At 34.7% G+C, this 18,062-nt stretch overlaps 1 protein-coding gene across 1 annotated transcript; it reads left to right on the top strand.

Moving 5' to 3' along the window:
• The first annotated feature begins 7,329 nt into the window (after positions 1–7,329).
• LOC127122171 (gibberellin-regulated protein 4) lies at positions 7,330–9,408 on the top strand. The gene is made up of 4 exons (XM_051052555.1): positions 7,330–7,605; positions 7,714–7,758; positions 8,046–8,079; positions 8,994–9,408. The coding sequence occupies exons 1-4, from the start codon at positions 7,537–7,539 to the stop codon at positions 9,173–9,175; spliced, it is 330 nt and encodes a 109-aa protein (XP_050908512.1). The 5' UTR covers positions 7,330–7,536; the 3' UTR covers positions 9,176–9,408.
• The last annotated feature ends 8,654 nt before the right edge of the window (positions 9,409–18,062 follow it).

Genomic DNA, 18,062 nt, shown 5'->3' with positions numbered 1-18,062 from the left:
CGATTCGCCCATTGTGAGGATAGACATCTTGTCGGAGATGAAAGCGGTTGGTGCAGATGAAAGATTTGATATTGTAGAAGAAGTAGTGAGTGATGGCGTGGAAGAAGTGTTGATGGTGTGGATGAATTTATAGGTAAAAGTTTGAAGCATGGAAAATGTGTCTGCATGTGGTAGTCAAATGAATTGGCACTCATGTGCATTTTGTATGGTGTCGCCATTCAAATTGGCGCCTTCATAGGTACATGCATGACACACCTAGGTATGATTGCTTGGTTATGAGGTCTGCATGCATGCAAGACATGGTGTCGCCAAATGGATTGGCGCCCATGTGAAAGGATTGTAAGGAGGCGCCAATTCATTTGGAGTGTGTGCTTGCATGTGTGACATGTGGCTTTCCTCTCTCTTTTATGCTGGACATGTCACTTCAGACTAGCTTGCATGTTTGACACGTCATTTCGGACTAACTTGCATGTTTGACACGTCACTTCGAACTAGCTTGCTGTGAGACAAATCACTTACCTATTTAAATGTCTTATTATCAACATCCAACACTCAACACACATTCATCTACAACAAGAAAATAATTTTCATCTGCGCAAGAAATATTACAATGTCATCTTCGCCGAAATATAGTGTCAATGTTCACTGCAATGGTGAAACATAGGAATCTGAGTTATATGGATTTTGTTTTCGAAACACCGATACCATTCGACTTACGATCAAGAGAAATGCAACCTTCTTGCATTTGAAAAAAAGAATACAATCCTGCATAGGATCGGGTATTGTGTCAAAGATCACGTATCAAAATCCAATATTTTTTTAGAACAGTCAATGCAAGTTTTTCCCGCTTAAAGTACGGGATGATGAAGATGTTGAATACATGTTTGTTAGTCATGAACATTCAGGCTGCAATTGTATTGAGGTGTATATTACTCTTCAACCATGTATACCATCATCTCAGCAGTCTCAAATAACCAGTCAGGATGAATCTGGTGAATTTGATTCACAATGCTCAGATGACGTCAACCCAGAAGCAGAAGTAGAAGTCAACGTAGTTGATGAAGAAGAAGAGGAGACCAAGATACAGGTCGATCATATGTTGAATAACGACATTGAAGATGATGATCAACCACCGCCAATACCTCCTAGTCATGTCTACAATCCGCCTCAACATATGACAAACATGCATCTGCATGCTGATGAAACATCCAACATTGTTTTCTATAACCCGTATCCATGATCAGAAGGCGAGTTAAAGGTGGGAGACATGTTCCGCACCAAAAAAGAATGTGTGCGAGCTATCAAAAAATTCCACATGAACAACTCTGCTGATTTTACAGTGAAACACACTGATTCGAGAAGGTATGTCATCGAATGTTGTAACATCCTTTATAAGTTTCGGTTGGTTGCGTCTTACAAAAATAAAAACGAATCTTGGAAGATAGCTTTAATAGACCCACCGCATAGTTGCATTGCAACTAACGTTGAACAAGATCACCATAAATTAAGCGCTGCATTGATATGTCAAGACATTCTGCCGCTGGTTAACAAAGACCCATCAGTGAAGGTGAGTATAATTATATCCCATATCAGAACAAGATATAATTATACTTCATCTTACAATAAAGCCTGGATTGCAAGGGCAAAGGTTGTTGAACAGGTATTCAGCAACTAGGAGGATTCATACAAAGAATTTCTACGGTTTTTATGGGCACTAAAAACATATGTCCCAGGAATAGTGGCAATTATGGAGACATTGCCAGAAATGATGCTAGACGGAGCCTGTGTTACAGGTAATAGAATCTTTCGCCATCTCTTTTGGGCGTTTGACCCATGCATCAAAGGTTTTTCATTTTGCAAACCTATTATTCAAATTGATGGCACTTGGTTATACGGCAAATACAAGGGTACTTTGCTTATGGCGGTTGCACAAGACGGAAACAACAATGTCTTTCCCATTGCCTTTGCTCTGGTTGAAGGTGAAACGGCTGGTGGATGGGGTTTCTTTCTTCGACATCTCAGAATGCATGTGGCTCCAGAAGCCAATCTCTGTTTGATTTCTGATAGACATGCTACCATTGAGAGTGCCTATAACAACCATGACAATGGATGACATGATCCTCCTTCTACCCATGTTTATTGCATTAGACATATTGCACAAAACTTCATGCGTGCAATAAAAGATAAGAATCTTCGCAAGAAGGTGGTGAATGTTGGGTATGCTCTAACTCAGTCGTCATTTCAATATTATCGTGATGAAATTAGACTGTCTAATGAAGATGCAGGAAGATGGCTGAATAATATACCAGTAGAGCAGTGGACAATGGAATTTGACAGAGGTTGTCGATGGGTACACATGATAACAAACCTTGTGGAATGCATGAACGGGGTATTCAAAGGAATTAGAAATATGCCAATAAGTGCCTTCGTCAGATCGACCTATTATAGGTTGGCTTCTACGTTCGCAACCAGAGGTGAAAGATGGAGTGTGGTGTTAATGTCTGGGCAAATATTTAGTGAGTGTTGCATGAAACTCATGAAAGAGGAGAGCATCAAAGCTAGCACACACGTTGTAACAGCCTTTGACCGTCATAGGCAAAATTTCTGCGTCCAGGAAACAATGGACCATAACGAGGGGAGACCAAATTTAGCCTATACTGTTAGACTAAATAGAAGTTGGTGCAACTGAGGAAAATTCCAGGCCTTCCGCATTCCTTGCTCTCATGTCATTGCAGCATGCGCATATACTCGTCAAGACGCTTACAACCATTTATCTGATGTGTACAAGGCCGTCACCGTCATGAATGTATATAATAAAAGCTTCTTGGTGCTACCAATGGAGGAATATTGGCCTCCATACGAAGGTGATATAGTTTGGCACAACGACGAGATGCGTAGAAAGAAAAAAGGAATGCCAAATAGCACACGTATTAGGACAGAAATGGATTCAACAAATAAAATGATAAGATTATGTAGTATCTATCGTCAACCAGGACACAACAAGAATAACTGTCCCAATCGAGGAGCATCATCTGGGTCATAAGCTTTTTGTAACATTGTATTTTTGTAACCTTCAATTATTATATATCATAAAGTTTTTGTTACAACGAGGTTCACAACAAACATCAGTACAAAATAAGCTAACTGAAAACAGAAATATTTCTAACTGATTACAACAATCAAGGTGATGTCATCTCGACCGAAGATCATTTCCCTAACATCCTTATCAGTTTCCATTCGCACCCAACCAAAGATACTGTCAAGTCTCTCAATACTTCTAATTTTTCCCTTTTGGTATTTTCCCATCTAACCAACGAACCAGCTCCCTCTTCAGTTGATCGAACGTAGTGATGTTCCAGAAGAGCATCAGCATCTGAGGTTTGTCTCTCGCATAAATCACCTTTCTGTATCGGTGACAAACACCAAACATGATTTCCAAATGATGAAATGAGATGTGGAAAAATGATTCGCACAACACCTCTATTTATAACCCAAAAAATGCATTTTACACTGAGGTGTCAATCCAATTGGCGCCTCCTTTGTAAAAATACACATGGGCGCCAATTGGATTGGCTGCACCATGTGCCCTAGCCAATCCAGTTGGCGCCTCCACTCTATTTTTAAGAGGAGTCGCTAATTGGATTGGCGCCTCCTCCTAAAAGTGGGGTACTTTGGATTTTTTTTTTAAAACAGGGTTATTTTGGGGATTTTCTTGAAATTTTGGGTTATTTTGGTAAAAAATTCTGATTTTCTTATATATTAGTCAAATAACATGGAAATATTATTTTTGTAAATTAAATTATGAGTATTTTTTCTAAATATTTATATAACCTAATTTGATTAAATGAGTACGTCACAAATATTTGATTAGGCCAGAATGGGGTTCCGTACACATCTTGAGTTTCATTCTTATGACGGGGGTAAGGTTCAGAATGGTTAAACCGAACACTAGGAAGACTGTGATAGTTGAGATGGGTACTATAATCGGTTGATGTCTATGCCATGATGGCCACTCACCCGTAACGACGAAGGAATAGTCAAGGATCATTCACCAATTATGAAATTATGATTTGTCTGTTACAACTTACAACGTTCTTCCATAAATCATGAAACGTTACAACCTTCATCAATAATGGGCGGTTGTAACTGTTATTCTACTAATGATCATCAAACCATTACTTGTGTCCATTAAATGTAATTATCTGAGTCTCTTGGAATTCTGGCAGAGGGAGAATAATAGTATAAATATGAGGCAAGAGCATGGGAAAAGGGACATATAATAAATAAAAGCAATCAAGTAACACCCAATTCCCATTGCATTTGTGGTCTCACATAATTTTTCACCTAATTCTCTTTCAGGGAGATTATCCAAAAGTGTTTATCAGGAATATTTTGCACCCACCGTGGGATCCGATAAAACTAACCTGAGCCTCAAGCTTAATCTGTGCGACGTTGATTGACAGTGAAGACGTTTATGATGCCACAACCGTTGGCGGTCGACATGGCGAAAAGGACGATGAAAATAATGAAGAAGAGCCAAGAAACAGTTGTTAGTTCACCTCTCAAAATTGCACGCTTTGTGAAAAAGGTTATGTTTTCTGAATTTCTCTTTTGCCTGTTTAAATATGATTTAATGGTAATATGAAGATGCTGCCACATTTAATTTGAGATTAATTGTATGGTAGACCTATATTCACCTACTCGATTCAACTAAGATTTTATTATCTAATTATTAATTATTAATTTCCCTTTGCCCTTAATCGCGTAAGTTATTTTGTCCACATCAAAACGCGGGGGTTGTCAATTATAGAAAGAGTCAAGAAAGTTGGTGAATTTCCTGAAATTAAGAGGGGGTGAAGAGGTTGTGTGGTCGGTACGCAGAGGTGTTGGCCGCTATGTCCATGCCAGTTTACTTGACTCAACAATGGCGGCGTGCTTGACCATCCTGAGGAACTTGCTAGAGTTTCCTTCCTTGACGACCTGCTTTCCCTTTCGCGGCGACGATAAGCATCACCCCACAAAAATCTGGAACATAAATCCCATGTTCTCTAGTCATTGCGTAAAACCCGCAAACACCAAACTGAAAGAAAACCCGATCACCCAAATTTCCCCAGCGTTCTCTCTAGTTTCTTCGCGCTTATTATTTTTGAGTCGCGTAGATCAATAACTGCGACATGCGTGCTAATTGGTTAGAATGTTCATCTAACGATTAATTATAAGAAACATGTCTTATTTAAAATTTAAAAAATACACTTCTTCTACTAATGACTTTTTATAGAAATGCAAGTTATACATATATATATATATATATATATATATATATATATATATATATATATATATATATATATTAAAAAATTTGACCGAATTCAAAGTCCAAGTAAATAAAAACTTATGGCATTTGCGTAGTTAAAAAGGGACGACAACTGGTCGAGATCCCACTAAGGGCTCTCCGATTTTTCTATAACACAAACCCATCAGGTTTCTCTCACTTCTTTACCAAGGTCGTGAGCTATCATGAGCTATCCAAATAAATGGGAAATCGTTCGCCTTCCCGACTTCATTAAAGTCGTGAAATTTAGAAGGAGGGGCTTTACGAGTCATTAATGTAAAAGGACTAATCGAAAATAATGTAATCATTAGGGCTCTCCAAATTTTCCCAATGTATGTTAAGAGGAATCCGTCAGGAATTGATATGATGCCAAAGACCATGAATTTAGGGGAAATTTCCTCGATCAAAGTGTCTGAACCTAACATTTCAAGAATGTTCATTTCAAATTTTATGTGATCCGGGATAAACTCAAAACACTTTTCTCTTTCAGTCCTCATACTTTAGGGTCTTATGTATATCCCGAATTTATATTATGTGGCAAGGATGGTAATGCTTAAACATTCCACCCTTTCAGGCTCCGTGTTTATGGGGCTTATGTACATCCTGAATTTTTGAATAGGCCGGATGGGGGTTCCATACACATCCTAGATTTCATTCTTATGATTGGGGTAGGGCTCAGATTGGTTAAATCAAACACTATGAAGACTATGATAGCCGAGATGGGTATTAGAACTGGTTGATGCATATGCCATGATGGTCACGCATCCGTAACGACGAAGGGATAGTCAAGAGTCATTCATCAGTTATGAAATTATGATTTGCTTGTTACAGTGTTCTTCCATAAATCATGAAACGTTACGACCTTCATCATTAATAAGCGGTTGTAATTGATATTCTACTAATGATCATCAAACTGTCACTCGTGTCCATTAAATGTAATTAAGAGAGTCTCTTGGAATCGTTGCAGAGAGAGAATAAGAGTATAAATATGATACAAGAGGAAGGGAAAGAGGATAGATAATAAATAAAAGCAATCAAGGAACACTCAATTCTCATTGCGTTTATGGTCTCACCTAATTCTCTTCAGAAAGATTATCAAAATGTGTTTATCAAGAATAAAATGTATATATAAAAAGAAATCACACCTAATCTCTCTCTCTCTCTCTCTCTCTATCTCTCTCTCTCTATCTCTCTCTCTCTTCTCTCTCTCTTCTCTCTCTCTCTCTCTCTCTCTCTCTCTCTCTCTCTCCTCCTCTCTCTCTCCTCTCTCTCTCGCTCTCCTCTCTCGCTCTCTCTCTCTCTCTCTCTCTCTCTTCTCTCTCTCTCTCTCTCTCTCTCTCTCTCTCTCTCTCCTCTCTCTCTTCTCTCTCTCTCTCTCTCTCTCTCTCTCTCTCCCCCTCCCTCCCCCCTCCCCCCCCCTAATATATTATATATATATATATATATATATATATATATATATATATAGATATATATATATATATATATATATATATATATAATATATAACACTATCTTTACTTAAAAAAAAAGCTTTTATACCAAATTTATTAATAATTTGTACTATTTTTATAAATTTATTACTATTAAAAAATAAATATTTTCTATAGAAGTAAAAATACAAAAGAATAACTTATACAAATAAAAACTTAAAAAGGCGTCAAAGAAATTTAAAGCTTATATTTATAAATTGAAGTAGTACTCATTTTTTAATAAAGTATGAATTATAAATCTCCTTACAACACTTCAGCTAATAATTATATACAAATATTTGATTATTCCAATTTATGATATTTTATTTATTTATTTTTAAAATTTAAAATTCCAACGATTAAATTATAAAATAAAAAATAATATTAATAATTATATTTAAAAATATATTAAATGCCCGTGCTAATTTAACAGAAGGTTTATATTTTAAAGACAAACATTTCTTTAAAAAAAAAACTTATAATTAGGGGTAGATATAGTGTACTACTTGTTTTATCATCTCACAAAACTTAATGCAAGTTTTCACATAACCAATAAAAAAATCTTGATGATAAATGAGGTAGCTCTCCTACCCTCATCAAAATTCTATAAATGCTCCCACTTTCTCTCTATGCATTGTTCCATTATCACTCTCCTCTCATCTCTTTTGGTCCATTTTTGTGCTTCACAAATTGGCCATATAGTACAATACACCTAGCCCCTCTTCTTCAAACATGGCCATGGCAAAATTACTTGGTGCTTTGATCTTGATCCTCATTGCAATTTCCATGCTTCAAACAATGGTTAGTTTTTCAAGTGAGACTAGAAACTCATTTCTAAATGATTAACATGCATATATAAGACACTCATTTTTCAACATGTTCTTTATTTTTGAGGTTTTGATTTTGTAGGTTATGGCTTCTCATGGACATGGAGGCCACCACTACAATGACAAGGTATGTATGTGGCTTGTTTTCTCTTCTCTCTTCTCTTGTTCGGATCTAAAATCTTTGAAATACGAGAATCCCCGACTTAAAATTTTTTATAGTTTAAAACTCTCGACTTTATAAAGTTAGAATATGAGAGTCGTGTTATATTTAATCGGGTTAAGATCTTTTCCATTTTCAAATGGATGTATAGAGTAAAGATCTGGAAAATAAAATTTAGATCGAGTTTTTTTAACTTTAGTTTATGAATGTTGAAGTAATTGCTGACAAATGCTTGACATTTATGTGTTTTTCAGACAAAATATGGACCTGGAAGCCTTAAGAGTTACCGTAAGTAAAGTTTCTTCTATACCATTCACTTGATTGTTTCTTATTCTTGGATTTTATAGTAAATCATGTTAAAAAATGAATGAATAAAGACAAAAACAAATAAGGAATTATTCAATTTCACATGCTAAATGTGGTATAAAATCAAAATTGTTATTTTTATAGTAAGTAGGAAATAAGATTATTCTCTTAGATTTATATGATTCCCTTCAATTTTGTATATAAATAAATTTTTATTTTAAATTTAATAAATAATTACAATATTTAATTTGTATATGTATAAATCAAATATATCAATTAATTTGTGTATGCTTTAGCATTTGAAAACCAAAATAAATGTGTTTAGTATGAAATGTAAGTCAACTTCTTAGTAAAAATAGCATTGTTATTGAATATTATCCAAATTTTGATGCGGTAAAATTGCATTTTAAAAATATTTTTATAAAATATTTGTTATTATTAAACTATAATAAAAATAGAATTTTTATTTATTTGATTGCATTAAAATTGTGAGTAAATTATAAAGAACCTCCAAAATTTTAAGATGCGGATATTAGGATCGTATAAGTCATTTTAAACATACTTAGTCGTATATGAAAAATCAATTTTTGTCTATATGTGAAATTTGAGAGTGATGTGAATCTAAATTTTCTCAAAAGTTATATTTTAACTTTTTCTTTTTAATAAAAAATAGTTCTGCCCACTTAAATATGTTTCACCAAACAGCATCCTATTGGTTTTCACATTAAAGCCATTGTCTCCTAGCCAGTTGCATTTGCATTGGATCCATTTTCACATTAACTATTCCTTTAGCTTTAAGCTTTAAATTGTGACCAGATTTATTCTTGGAAAAAGCTGCACCTTTATGAGTGTTTGAATTTCTTTATGTATCTCTTTTTGTTGCGTGATATGACCAGAATGCCCATCTCAATGTTCAAGAAGGTGCAAAATGACCCAATACCACAAGCCATGCATGTTTTTTTGTCAGAAGTGCTGTAATAAATGCTTGTGTGTGCCTCCGGGGTATTATGGGAATAAAGCTATATGTCCTTGCTACAACAGTTGGAAGACTCAACAAGGAGGACCAAAATGCCCTTAAGTTTGATTTTCATCCAATCAAATTAACAAAATTACATGTTCTTTTTAGTTCTATGTGATGCCTTGTTGAATTGAGGTGCTTTTTATAGTGTGTAGCTTTATTATTTTGATTTGGTAAAATCTAATAGGGTGTTTAAGAGACTCTATTTAATAAGATAAGACTTTTATTGTTTGTGTAAAATTTAAGAATGTTACTTTTGACATGTTATTATCATGTTTCCAATTTTACTTGAACGACACCAATGCTTTTGAGTTTGTAATTCCTATAAGCCTTTTAATAGTTTAAATTTTTCATTCAAAATTTTAAAAAGGGTTTGGATTCTAGAATCTAAATGTGCTGAACCCAATGAAGATAATGAAAATAAAAATTTGATTAAATCACCTCAAACTCATTAATATAATACATTGACAGTAGATTATAAGATTATGATTGAGAATTTGAAGAAGAGAGAAGGATTTTAAAAAAGGGAAGTGTTTGGACCGTTCGCAAGGTCCGTGGACAATGACCTAATCATGAGGCCCAAAATGGAAGCTGCAAGCAACAAGTAAGAATAGGTGAGACTTCGACCAAGCACAAAGCATGTGATCCTGACTTTTGATTTATCTTTTTACTGTCATATATCTAATCGAACAATGATCCACACAATGCATCAGGCTAAACGAGAGTAGTTTAATCGCTCACTTTATATAAACTCCACACGCGTCAGATTCGAGTATCTTTTCCACTTTCACTCTAAATTGCTTCTTGAATACTTCACTAACTTGAGATTTGGAGTCAACTTTGTGAGTCCATCTCGTTCTATCGCATTGGAAGCACTCGTCATTGCACTAGAAGATATCAATACGACATTGTACCTTATTCCTGGTTCCTTGACTGAACATTGGTGTTGTATGTCAGAATCAACATCTAATTCCATCAAATCTACGCGAGAAAAAGTTATTTCTCTACCACAATCTTGCAACTAACGATCTTCTTCAAGTTCGAAGGATCGATTGATCTCGTGAAAGTCATGGAATCTATGAAATCTACTTGAGATTGAGGTTATAATTCCTCCTACAGTCGAGGACAATTTGATCTTGGTCAATTCTACTTTTGCTCCTACTTCTTCGTATCCAATTCATATGACGATCGTCCACAACATATTCCAAGCTTTCTCGGCCTTTTAGTCTTCCTAACTTCTACTTCAAGGCCAAATATAAAAGCAACCTCCGACACCACCACAGACTTCCAAACAAGAGATTCTTCAAAGCCTCCAACGACTACAAGCCATCTTAGGCATGCTAGGGGCTATCGATCAGCTCCACAATATTTACAACCTGGTGCAACAACAGAATTTCAAACTTCTTGATTGAGAAACTGTTTCGAGTCAAAGATAATATACAACATGTACTCCTGATGGACCGCTCCATAAGTGAAGCAGTATCACATGCAAAACAGAGAACTGCACTACAATCAATCTATGTTAACACGAGTTTTCTACACATATAAGCCTATAGATCACAAGATCTTATCAGGCATCGAGAACACTGGACTCCACCACATGTTTCTTGAGGAAGAGGTGGTAGTCACACTCCATCGGGAAGTCTTTGTCCCTACCGATCACTATTACATGACTCCCGAAGAGAGGGTGTGAGATACGATGAAGTACATATTCTTGATTGTGTGGAACCATGTTTTATGTGAGTGCAACTTTCCGTTTGATATGTTTTGTATCATGTCAAAACTAAGATACTTTAGCATTTATGTACATTGGACGGTATCATCTGATTCTAGTTATGAATTTTAGGAATTTTAGCATTGGGAAGCATGTCAACATGTTTGGAAATGGTTTAAAAAAGATTCATGCATCAAGAAAAGATTTTATGCATCAAAAATTTGATTTTTGTATGGAAAACTCTCTACAAGATGACAGATACGATTATAGGTCGACCTATAGAAGAATTGTTTCAGCTATAGGTCGACACATACGATACATAGGTTGGCTCATGTGCTGCAGTATTCAAGTCTGTAGGTTCTGTCCCATGTGTCGCCTCTACAGGTTGGCACTTAACATGTACAGGTCGACACATGAATTGTATAGGTCGACCTATAGATAAAAAATCTTGAAAATTGCAATTCTTTCTATTCCTTTTTCTTCTCACTTGTTGACATATATATATTTGGTATGTGCATCATTAACTAGTAGTTTCTAGTGAGTAAAACCTATACGAAACTCGTATTTTAAAGCATTCTCGTCATCTTTAATCTCTCTTCTATGCTTACACACAATCAAACTATACATAATCATTTTTTGATTGGGTGCCATCTAGATTAGGGTTGATAACGTCCAATTTAGGTTTATTGTACTGTAAAATTGGGTTGAGAACTTTATGGGTTTCAAATCAGAAAACCAAGGTGGGGTTTACCTTTAAGATCTTTAAAGGTTTAAAGGTTTTGGATAAGATTACACAATCCGGATCTGACCGAGTGAAGTCTTTAAAGAACAGGAAGTTCTTGGAAAACGAGTAGGGTGGGACGGTGAATCGCATTGGTAAATCTTGGATTTCAAAGTGCGCATTTGTAATTGATTCGACCAAGTGAAATCTTTGAAGAACAGGGGGTTTCGTTTAAAGAAGTAGTGTGAGAGGGTGAATCAAAGCGACATTGTTGGTTACTCGATCAAGCTTTAATCAAGGGAAAAGAAGATGGTAGAATCGACATCAAGCCTAGGGTTTGTAGGGTTAGCTTAATGCATATCTCTTGTATTCATACATTTGCAAAGTAAAATATATTACATTATCTCAATTCGCATTCGAATTGAGGGCAGACCTACCTATAACGAGGTCGATTGGCGAACTTCCTAAACAAATTCTTGTGTACTCTCTCTCTCTCTCTCTCTCTCTCTCTATATATATATATATATATATATATATATATATATATATATATCTTTTATTTTCGGTTTGCAAATTATCGAGTTCATAGGTCGTTTGATCAATTTCGTTTGGATCAGAATTCTGAATATATTTTGAAATTGGTGTTGTTGTGTAGATCACAAACAATTTGGTTGTGATTGGATTTTAAGAAAAATAATACCACATTAAACTCCAAATATTAATGATCGCACACTAAGTATTCGACAAATTACTTCACTTGATTTTTTGTATGGTTTTCCATTGGAAGTAGACTTTCCCTATTACTTTGCATTCAATTATTTGTGATTATTTTGTGTTGATCGATTTGTGAATCCTTGTCATATCATTGTCACTACTACACATATCCGAGACTTTTGATAGCGAGTTCGGTATGACGATTTTGATCGGGGATATTTTAAACTTGCTTACGTGCCATAAAATTTTCAAAACTATTTTTTGGAAAAGTTATTAACTTGGGATCCATTAACCCCCCCCCCCCCCCCTTCTCTAGATATAATCCTATAGTCTAACAAGTGGTATCACGAGCTCTGATTAATTTTGTGCTTAAGATTTTCTTATTAGAAAAATGGCTACCGAACCTAAAGGGTCGTACAATAGAGCACCAATTTACACCGACAAAAATTATGGCTATTGGAAAGCTAGTATGTGTATCCATATCAACTCGGTTGATAAGGGTCTATGGGACGTCATCATCAATGGTCCTTGTGAAATTACAATGACCAATGAGGAAGGCGTCGTCATACCAAAACCAAAAAATAAATGGAATGATAGTGATAAGAAATTTTGGTCTTACAATTGGTAAGCACAAAACATTCTCATATCTGCATTCGGTGTTGATGAACTTTATCGTGTTTCCAATTATGAAACCGCCAAGGCTATGTGGGACGCATTACAAGTTACCCATGAGGGAACTAATGAGGTCAAACAAGCTAAGATCAACACATTGAATCAAAAGTTTGAACTCTTTCGTATGAAGCATGGTAAAACCATTTCTGAAATATAAAAGAGGTTCACATATCTTATGAACCGGTTGAATGCTTCGGGTAAGCCTATTTCCAATGAAATTGCTACTAATAAGGTTTTGAGATGTCTCAATAGGGAATGGAAACCCAGGGTCACCGCAATCAAAGAGGAGAATGATCTTAAAGTACTTGATCTCACTACTTTGTTTAGAAAATTGGAAGAACACGGGCAAGAACTCACTTGCTTGGAAAACACGAAAAAGAGCATGAGAAGAAGGTAAGGAAGGAGAAAGGTGGAAGAGAAGAAGTTTATTGATCTCACAACTTCTAGCTCAAAGTCCTCACATATTGACCAAGGTGATTATGAAACAAAAGATAACAAGTATTCCGATGAAGAAGATATGAGTTTGTTCATCAAAAAGTTTAATAGATACACGTGGCAGCATGAAGATAAGTACTCGGAAAGAACTAAATAAATCTAGAAGGCTATCTAACTCTTAAAGGGAATATGAGAGTAAGAAGGGTAAACCTATAAGTTCATGCTATAATTGAGAAAAAGAGGGTCATTATAGGTCGAAGTGTCATATGAAGAAGAAAGATAAAGAGAAAGGCCATCACAAGAAATCTAGCAAGTCTAGAAGATCATATGTTACTTGGAAGAGTGAAACTGATTCCTCAAGCGATGAAAACTCAACTTCAAGTATAGAATCGTCTCGGATTTGTCTCATGGAAAATAGAAAGAAGAAAAAATTTGTAAGTCACTCTAAGCTTGAATCTATTCATGACTTATCTTGTTCTCATTTACAATAATCTTTTGAAAATCTATAAAGACAAGCCATAGATGCTTTCAAAAAGTTAGCTTCAAACAAAAGAATCTTTTCACACTTAGAAGATAAAATTTTGGAAAATGAAAAGAATATGGAAGCTCTTATGTAATCTATGTTATATTTTCTAAAAGATAAGAGCGAGAATGACAAACCTTCATGGTTTGGTTGTGAAACTTGTCACATTTGGCAAAAAGAGTCAAAAACTCTTAAAGCCAAGTTGGATAAGGTTGTACAACTTAAGGTTACTTTTTCTATTGATACTTATAAATATGATATGCCTTCTCATAATCCTTATAGAAGGTATAGCTTTTTTGAAAAGGGTCCTAATAGCAAAAGTACATCTTCTCATAACTTGTATTGTCATTATTGTTGCAAAAAGGGTCACACTATTGCAAAGTGAAAATTTAGGATAGTACTTGTTCATAAAGGAGCCTTTCAATGGTTGCCTAAATTCAACCAAAGTTTCATTAATCATCAAGGACCCAATTAATATTGGGTACCTAGCACTATTCGTTGATCTTGCAGGATAGATGTCTTGGCATAACCAACCCTCGTACCTTCGATCTCTACTTGCTTTGATTCTATTTTTCATTATTTGTTATGCAAGTTTATTTTGGGTTTATTTTGAATATTTTCCCCTTCCCTTGGAAAAATAAAAGTTCAGTGGTGATATTAATGTTTTGTGAGTCAAGTTAATCCAATAGCTTGGTCTCTTATTCTCACTGCGACAAGGCTCAATTCAAAAAGTTTGTGGAACTTATCAAGAAGATCCACCTCAATGTGACTTTCACCGAGGAGATAACCCAAATTCCCTTCTATGTCAAGTTATTAAAAGAGATCATTTCCAATAAAAGAAAGCTAGAGGACCATGACACCATGGACATGATCCTTGACAGTAGTGTCTTGATTCAAAACATGGTGATCCTGAAGCTCCAAGATTCAGGAAGTTTCTTTATCCCTTGTCATATAGGTACCATAGAATTTGATAGATCTCTATGTGATTTAGGAGCTAGTGTTATCCTAATGCCTCTACCGGTGTGTAAGAAGTTGGATATGGGGGACATGAAACCTACCAATGCGTCTTTACAACTTGCTGATAGATCGGTTAAGTATCCTATAGGTGTGATAGAATATGTCCCAGTGATAGTGGGAAAGTATTTTGTGTAAGTAGACTTTATGATAATGGATATCAATGAAGATGGCCAAATCTCTATAATTTTAGGAAGGCCCTTCTTAGCTACGCGGGGGACATCATAGATGTCAAGAGAGAGAAGTTGACCTTTGAAGTAGGTGATGAAAATATTGAATTCATTTTAGCAAAGTGTCATACCCCAATTTTCCCCCTCATTCAGTAAATCGATACATTCGTCATAATCGTTGCATCTTTGCATATCATAACATGCATTCCATACCGCATAATGCCTAGAATCTTAGTCGAAATAATTTTTCAGATTTACAGACAAACCGGTTGAATCAAATTATCAAATGTGTGTCAAAACAGCGAGCGAAAAAGTTTCAAAATCAAACTTGAAGACATCAGTTTTATTAATCTATGTTTCACGTAGTTTAACTTGGTGTGTTCGATTTATTTTTCGACTAATTTTTCAGTCACATTTTGGTCCGTCTGAGCATTTAACCGGGCATTTTTCATTTCAAAATTGCTCAAACGTTGTATATTTCCGAGAATTTTATTTCGTGTTGATCACTTTAGTGCATTTATTATAATTTTTTGAGCACTTTTACACCCGATTTTCGTTCATTTTTTAGCCGATTTATTTTTCTTTTTTTGTCAAAAATGTCCAAAACAAATAAATAGATTTTTCTATGCTTTTATTTCAAATTTATTTTGATTATATAAACTAGTATAATTTTATTCTATTTAATTTGTTCATAACTCATTTTCACACTAAAAAAATCAAAGGGGTATTTTGGCATTTTTCATCATAAGAACCGTAGTATATATTAACTAAACATTGCATGAGGGAAGAGAGGGGCATAACTAGCGGCGCCTATCTTTTGACAAGGGAATTTTCTCTCTCTTAATTAAATTAAGGACCAATCAAAGCAAATGAAAAAAAGGCTTTTTACAGTAAGCATGAAAACATGAACAAGAACCTCCATCTTCATGTTACAGTGAACAACCATATGTAATACCTCTTTTTCTTTCACTTTTTTCTAACTAAACACTTAAAACAACCTCATTTCTCCCTTACACTCTTCATATGAAGTGAATAAAATGAAGGAGTTTTCTTCCTTCTTCTCCATATCACTTCTTTCACTAACCACATAAAACCTCCATTTTCTCTCATATACACATAACAACCATAACCGAAAACTTCATCTTTCCATTATTTTCAACTTCATGTTACTCTCTTTTACACAAGGTTTCATGTAGCAACACACGAACAAGAAGTCATAACAACTTCAAACGCAATAACACTTCGACATACTCCCTTCGCCGAAGTCGTTACTCGCCGCAAACGAACCATCATCACTGGAATCTCTTGTCGGTTTACTTGTCCTCTTTCTTTCCTCTATTTTTCGATTTGTATCCCTTGATGCTTTCTATTTTTACTTGTGAAGCATGAGTTTTTGCATTTGATTTTGTTTATTTATGTGATTTAAAAAAAAATACTTGAAGCATACAAGAGATAGTGTTATTTAACGGTGAGAGAGATTGATGAGGTCCATGCGAGAGGGATGATAAGGGAGGGTTGTTGTTTCTATTTTTTTATTTTTTAAAATTCCATGGCCACATGTTACCATACAATTAGTTAGTTTCAATTTTAAAAAATAGTATATGAAAGTTTTGTATAAAGAAAATGGGACGATGTCCCCTATTTTAAAGCAACATTACATTTTTATTTTTATTTATTTATTTTTCTATCATTCACTTGTTTATTTTATTATTTTCTTTTCTTTTTTTTATTTTCTTTTAATTAGGGTTTAAGTATGTTTGAATTGGGCTTTAGGTCCATATTGAATTTTGCATACCCTCAATTTCATGTATGCACCCTTGCTGTTTTCTTTTTATTTATTTATTTATTATTTCATTTATTTATTTATTTGATTAATTTAAATTGATAGTTAATTAATTGATGATTTTGATTAATTAGTTGATAGTTAGTTAATTAATTATGTGTAAGTAGATTATTTAATTAGTTGATTTTTTGTGTTTAGTCGATTAATTAGATAGCTCATGTCCATACCCTAACATATGTAAATAATCTCACTAACATTTCACCATGATTTCGATCAAATAATTTTCAAACCATTTCAAACCTTTGTATATTAATCATTTTTAATGTAATTATTCAAACTTCTTTTTTCAATAAAATCTGAAGAAAAAGATTACCCTGGATGGAATACCCAGTCGTAATCCCGAATATTAGGCCCAAGCTGTAAGAGCTTGCAAGTCATAAGTATTCGTCTTCTCTTCAAAACACTCCATATTCAAATCATTTTCATAACTGAATCCGAAAGAAAAAGATTACCTGGATGAAATATCCAGTCGTAATCCCGAATATTAGGCCCAAGTTGTAAGAGCTTGCAAGCCATAAATATTCGTCTTCTGTTCAAGGCACTCTCCAATATTCAAATCATTTTCGTAAGTAAGTAGGAAGAAAAAGATTACCGGGATGAAATATACAGCCGTAATCCCGAATATTAGGCCCAAGTTGTAAGAGCTTGTAAGCCCTTAGTGTTTGTCTTCCCTTCAAAACACTTGTAAATATTCATTCTTTTCTCAATAAAATTGAAAGAAAAAGATTACCTGGGTGAAAGGTCCAGACATAATCCCGATTATTAGACCCAAGTCTTAAAAGCTTGCAAGTCATAAATACTCGTCTTTCGAGCAAAAAATACATTCAACCAAACAAACTCATTTTTTCCCACCATGCGATTGATCAGAAAACATTTTCATAAACGAAAGACATCTTGTCTTGAGGTGATGTAAAGCAATGCTTCAGCCACAATTGTTGGGTTGAGATAAGTGACGTTTTTCTGAATGTTGATTTGTAAATCCATTCGATGTGTGGTATACGTCTGCTCCTCATCTGTTTTGGGTAAAACAATGTTCTTCATCCATTAATACAAGATAGCTTTCGCTAAAATCAACCAAAAAAGAAACATTTTTCTACCCAGAGCTACGTAAGCCTTGAGTTTGTTATTGAGATACGTAGGA

This window comes from Lathyrus oleraceus, chromosome 1 (genome assembly GCF_024323335.1).
Source record: "Lathyrus oleraceus cultivar Zhongwan6 chromosome 1, CAAS_Psat_ZW6_1.0, whole genome shotgun sequence".
NCBI classification, from domain to species: domain Eukaryota; kingdom Viridiplantae; phylum Streptophyta; class Magnoliopsida; order Fabales; family Fabaceae; genus Lathyrus; species Lathyrus oleraceus.
The sequence above is the reverse complement of the archived record's forward strand: the minus strand, read 5'-3'. Positions and strand labels throughout refer to the sequence as shown.

Bases quoted from the DNA above. Each gene is read 5' to 3' on its own strand.
- LOC127122171 (XM_051052555.1), top strand. From the start codon at position 7,537: ATGGCCATGGCAAAATTACTTGGTGCTTTGATCTTGATCCTCATTGCA. The intron at 7,759-8,045 runs GTATGTATGTGG...TGTGTTTTTCAG, and splicing joins GCCACCACTACAATGACAAG to ACAAAATATGGACCTGGAAG. The intron at 8,080-8,993 runs GTAAGTAAAGTT...TGATATGACCAG, and splicing joins TGGAAGCCTTAAGAGTTACC to AATGCCCATCTCAATGTTCA.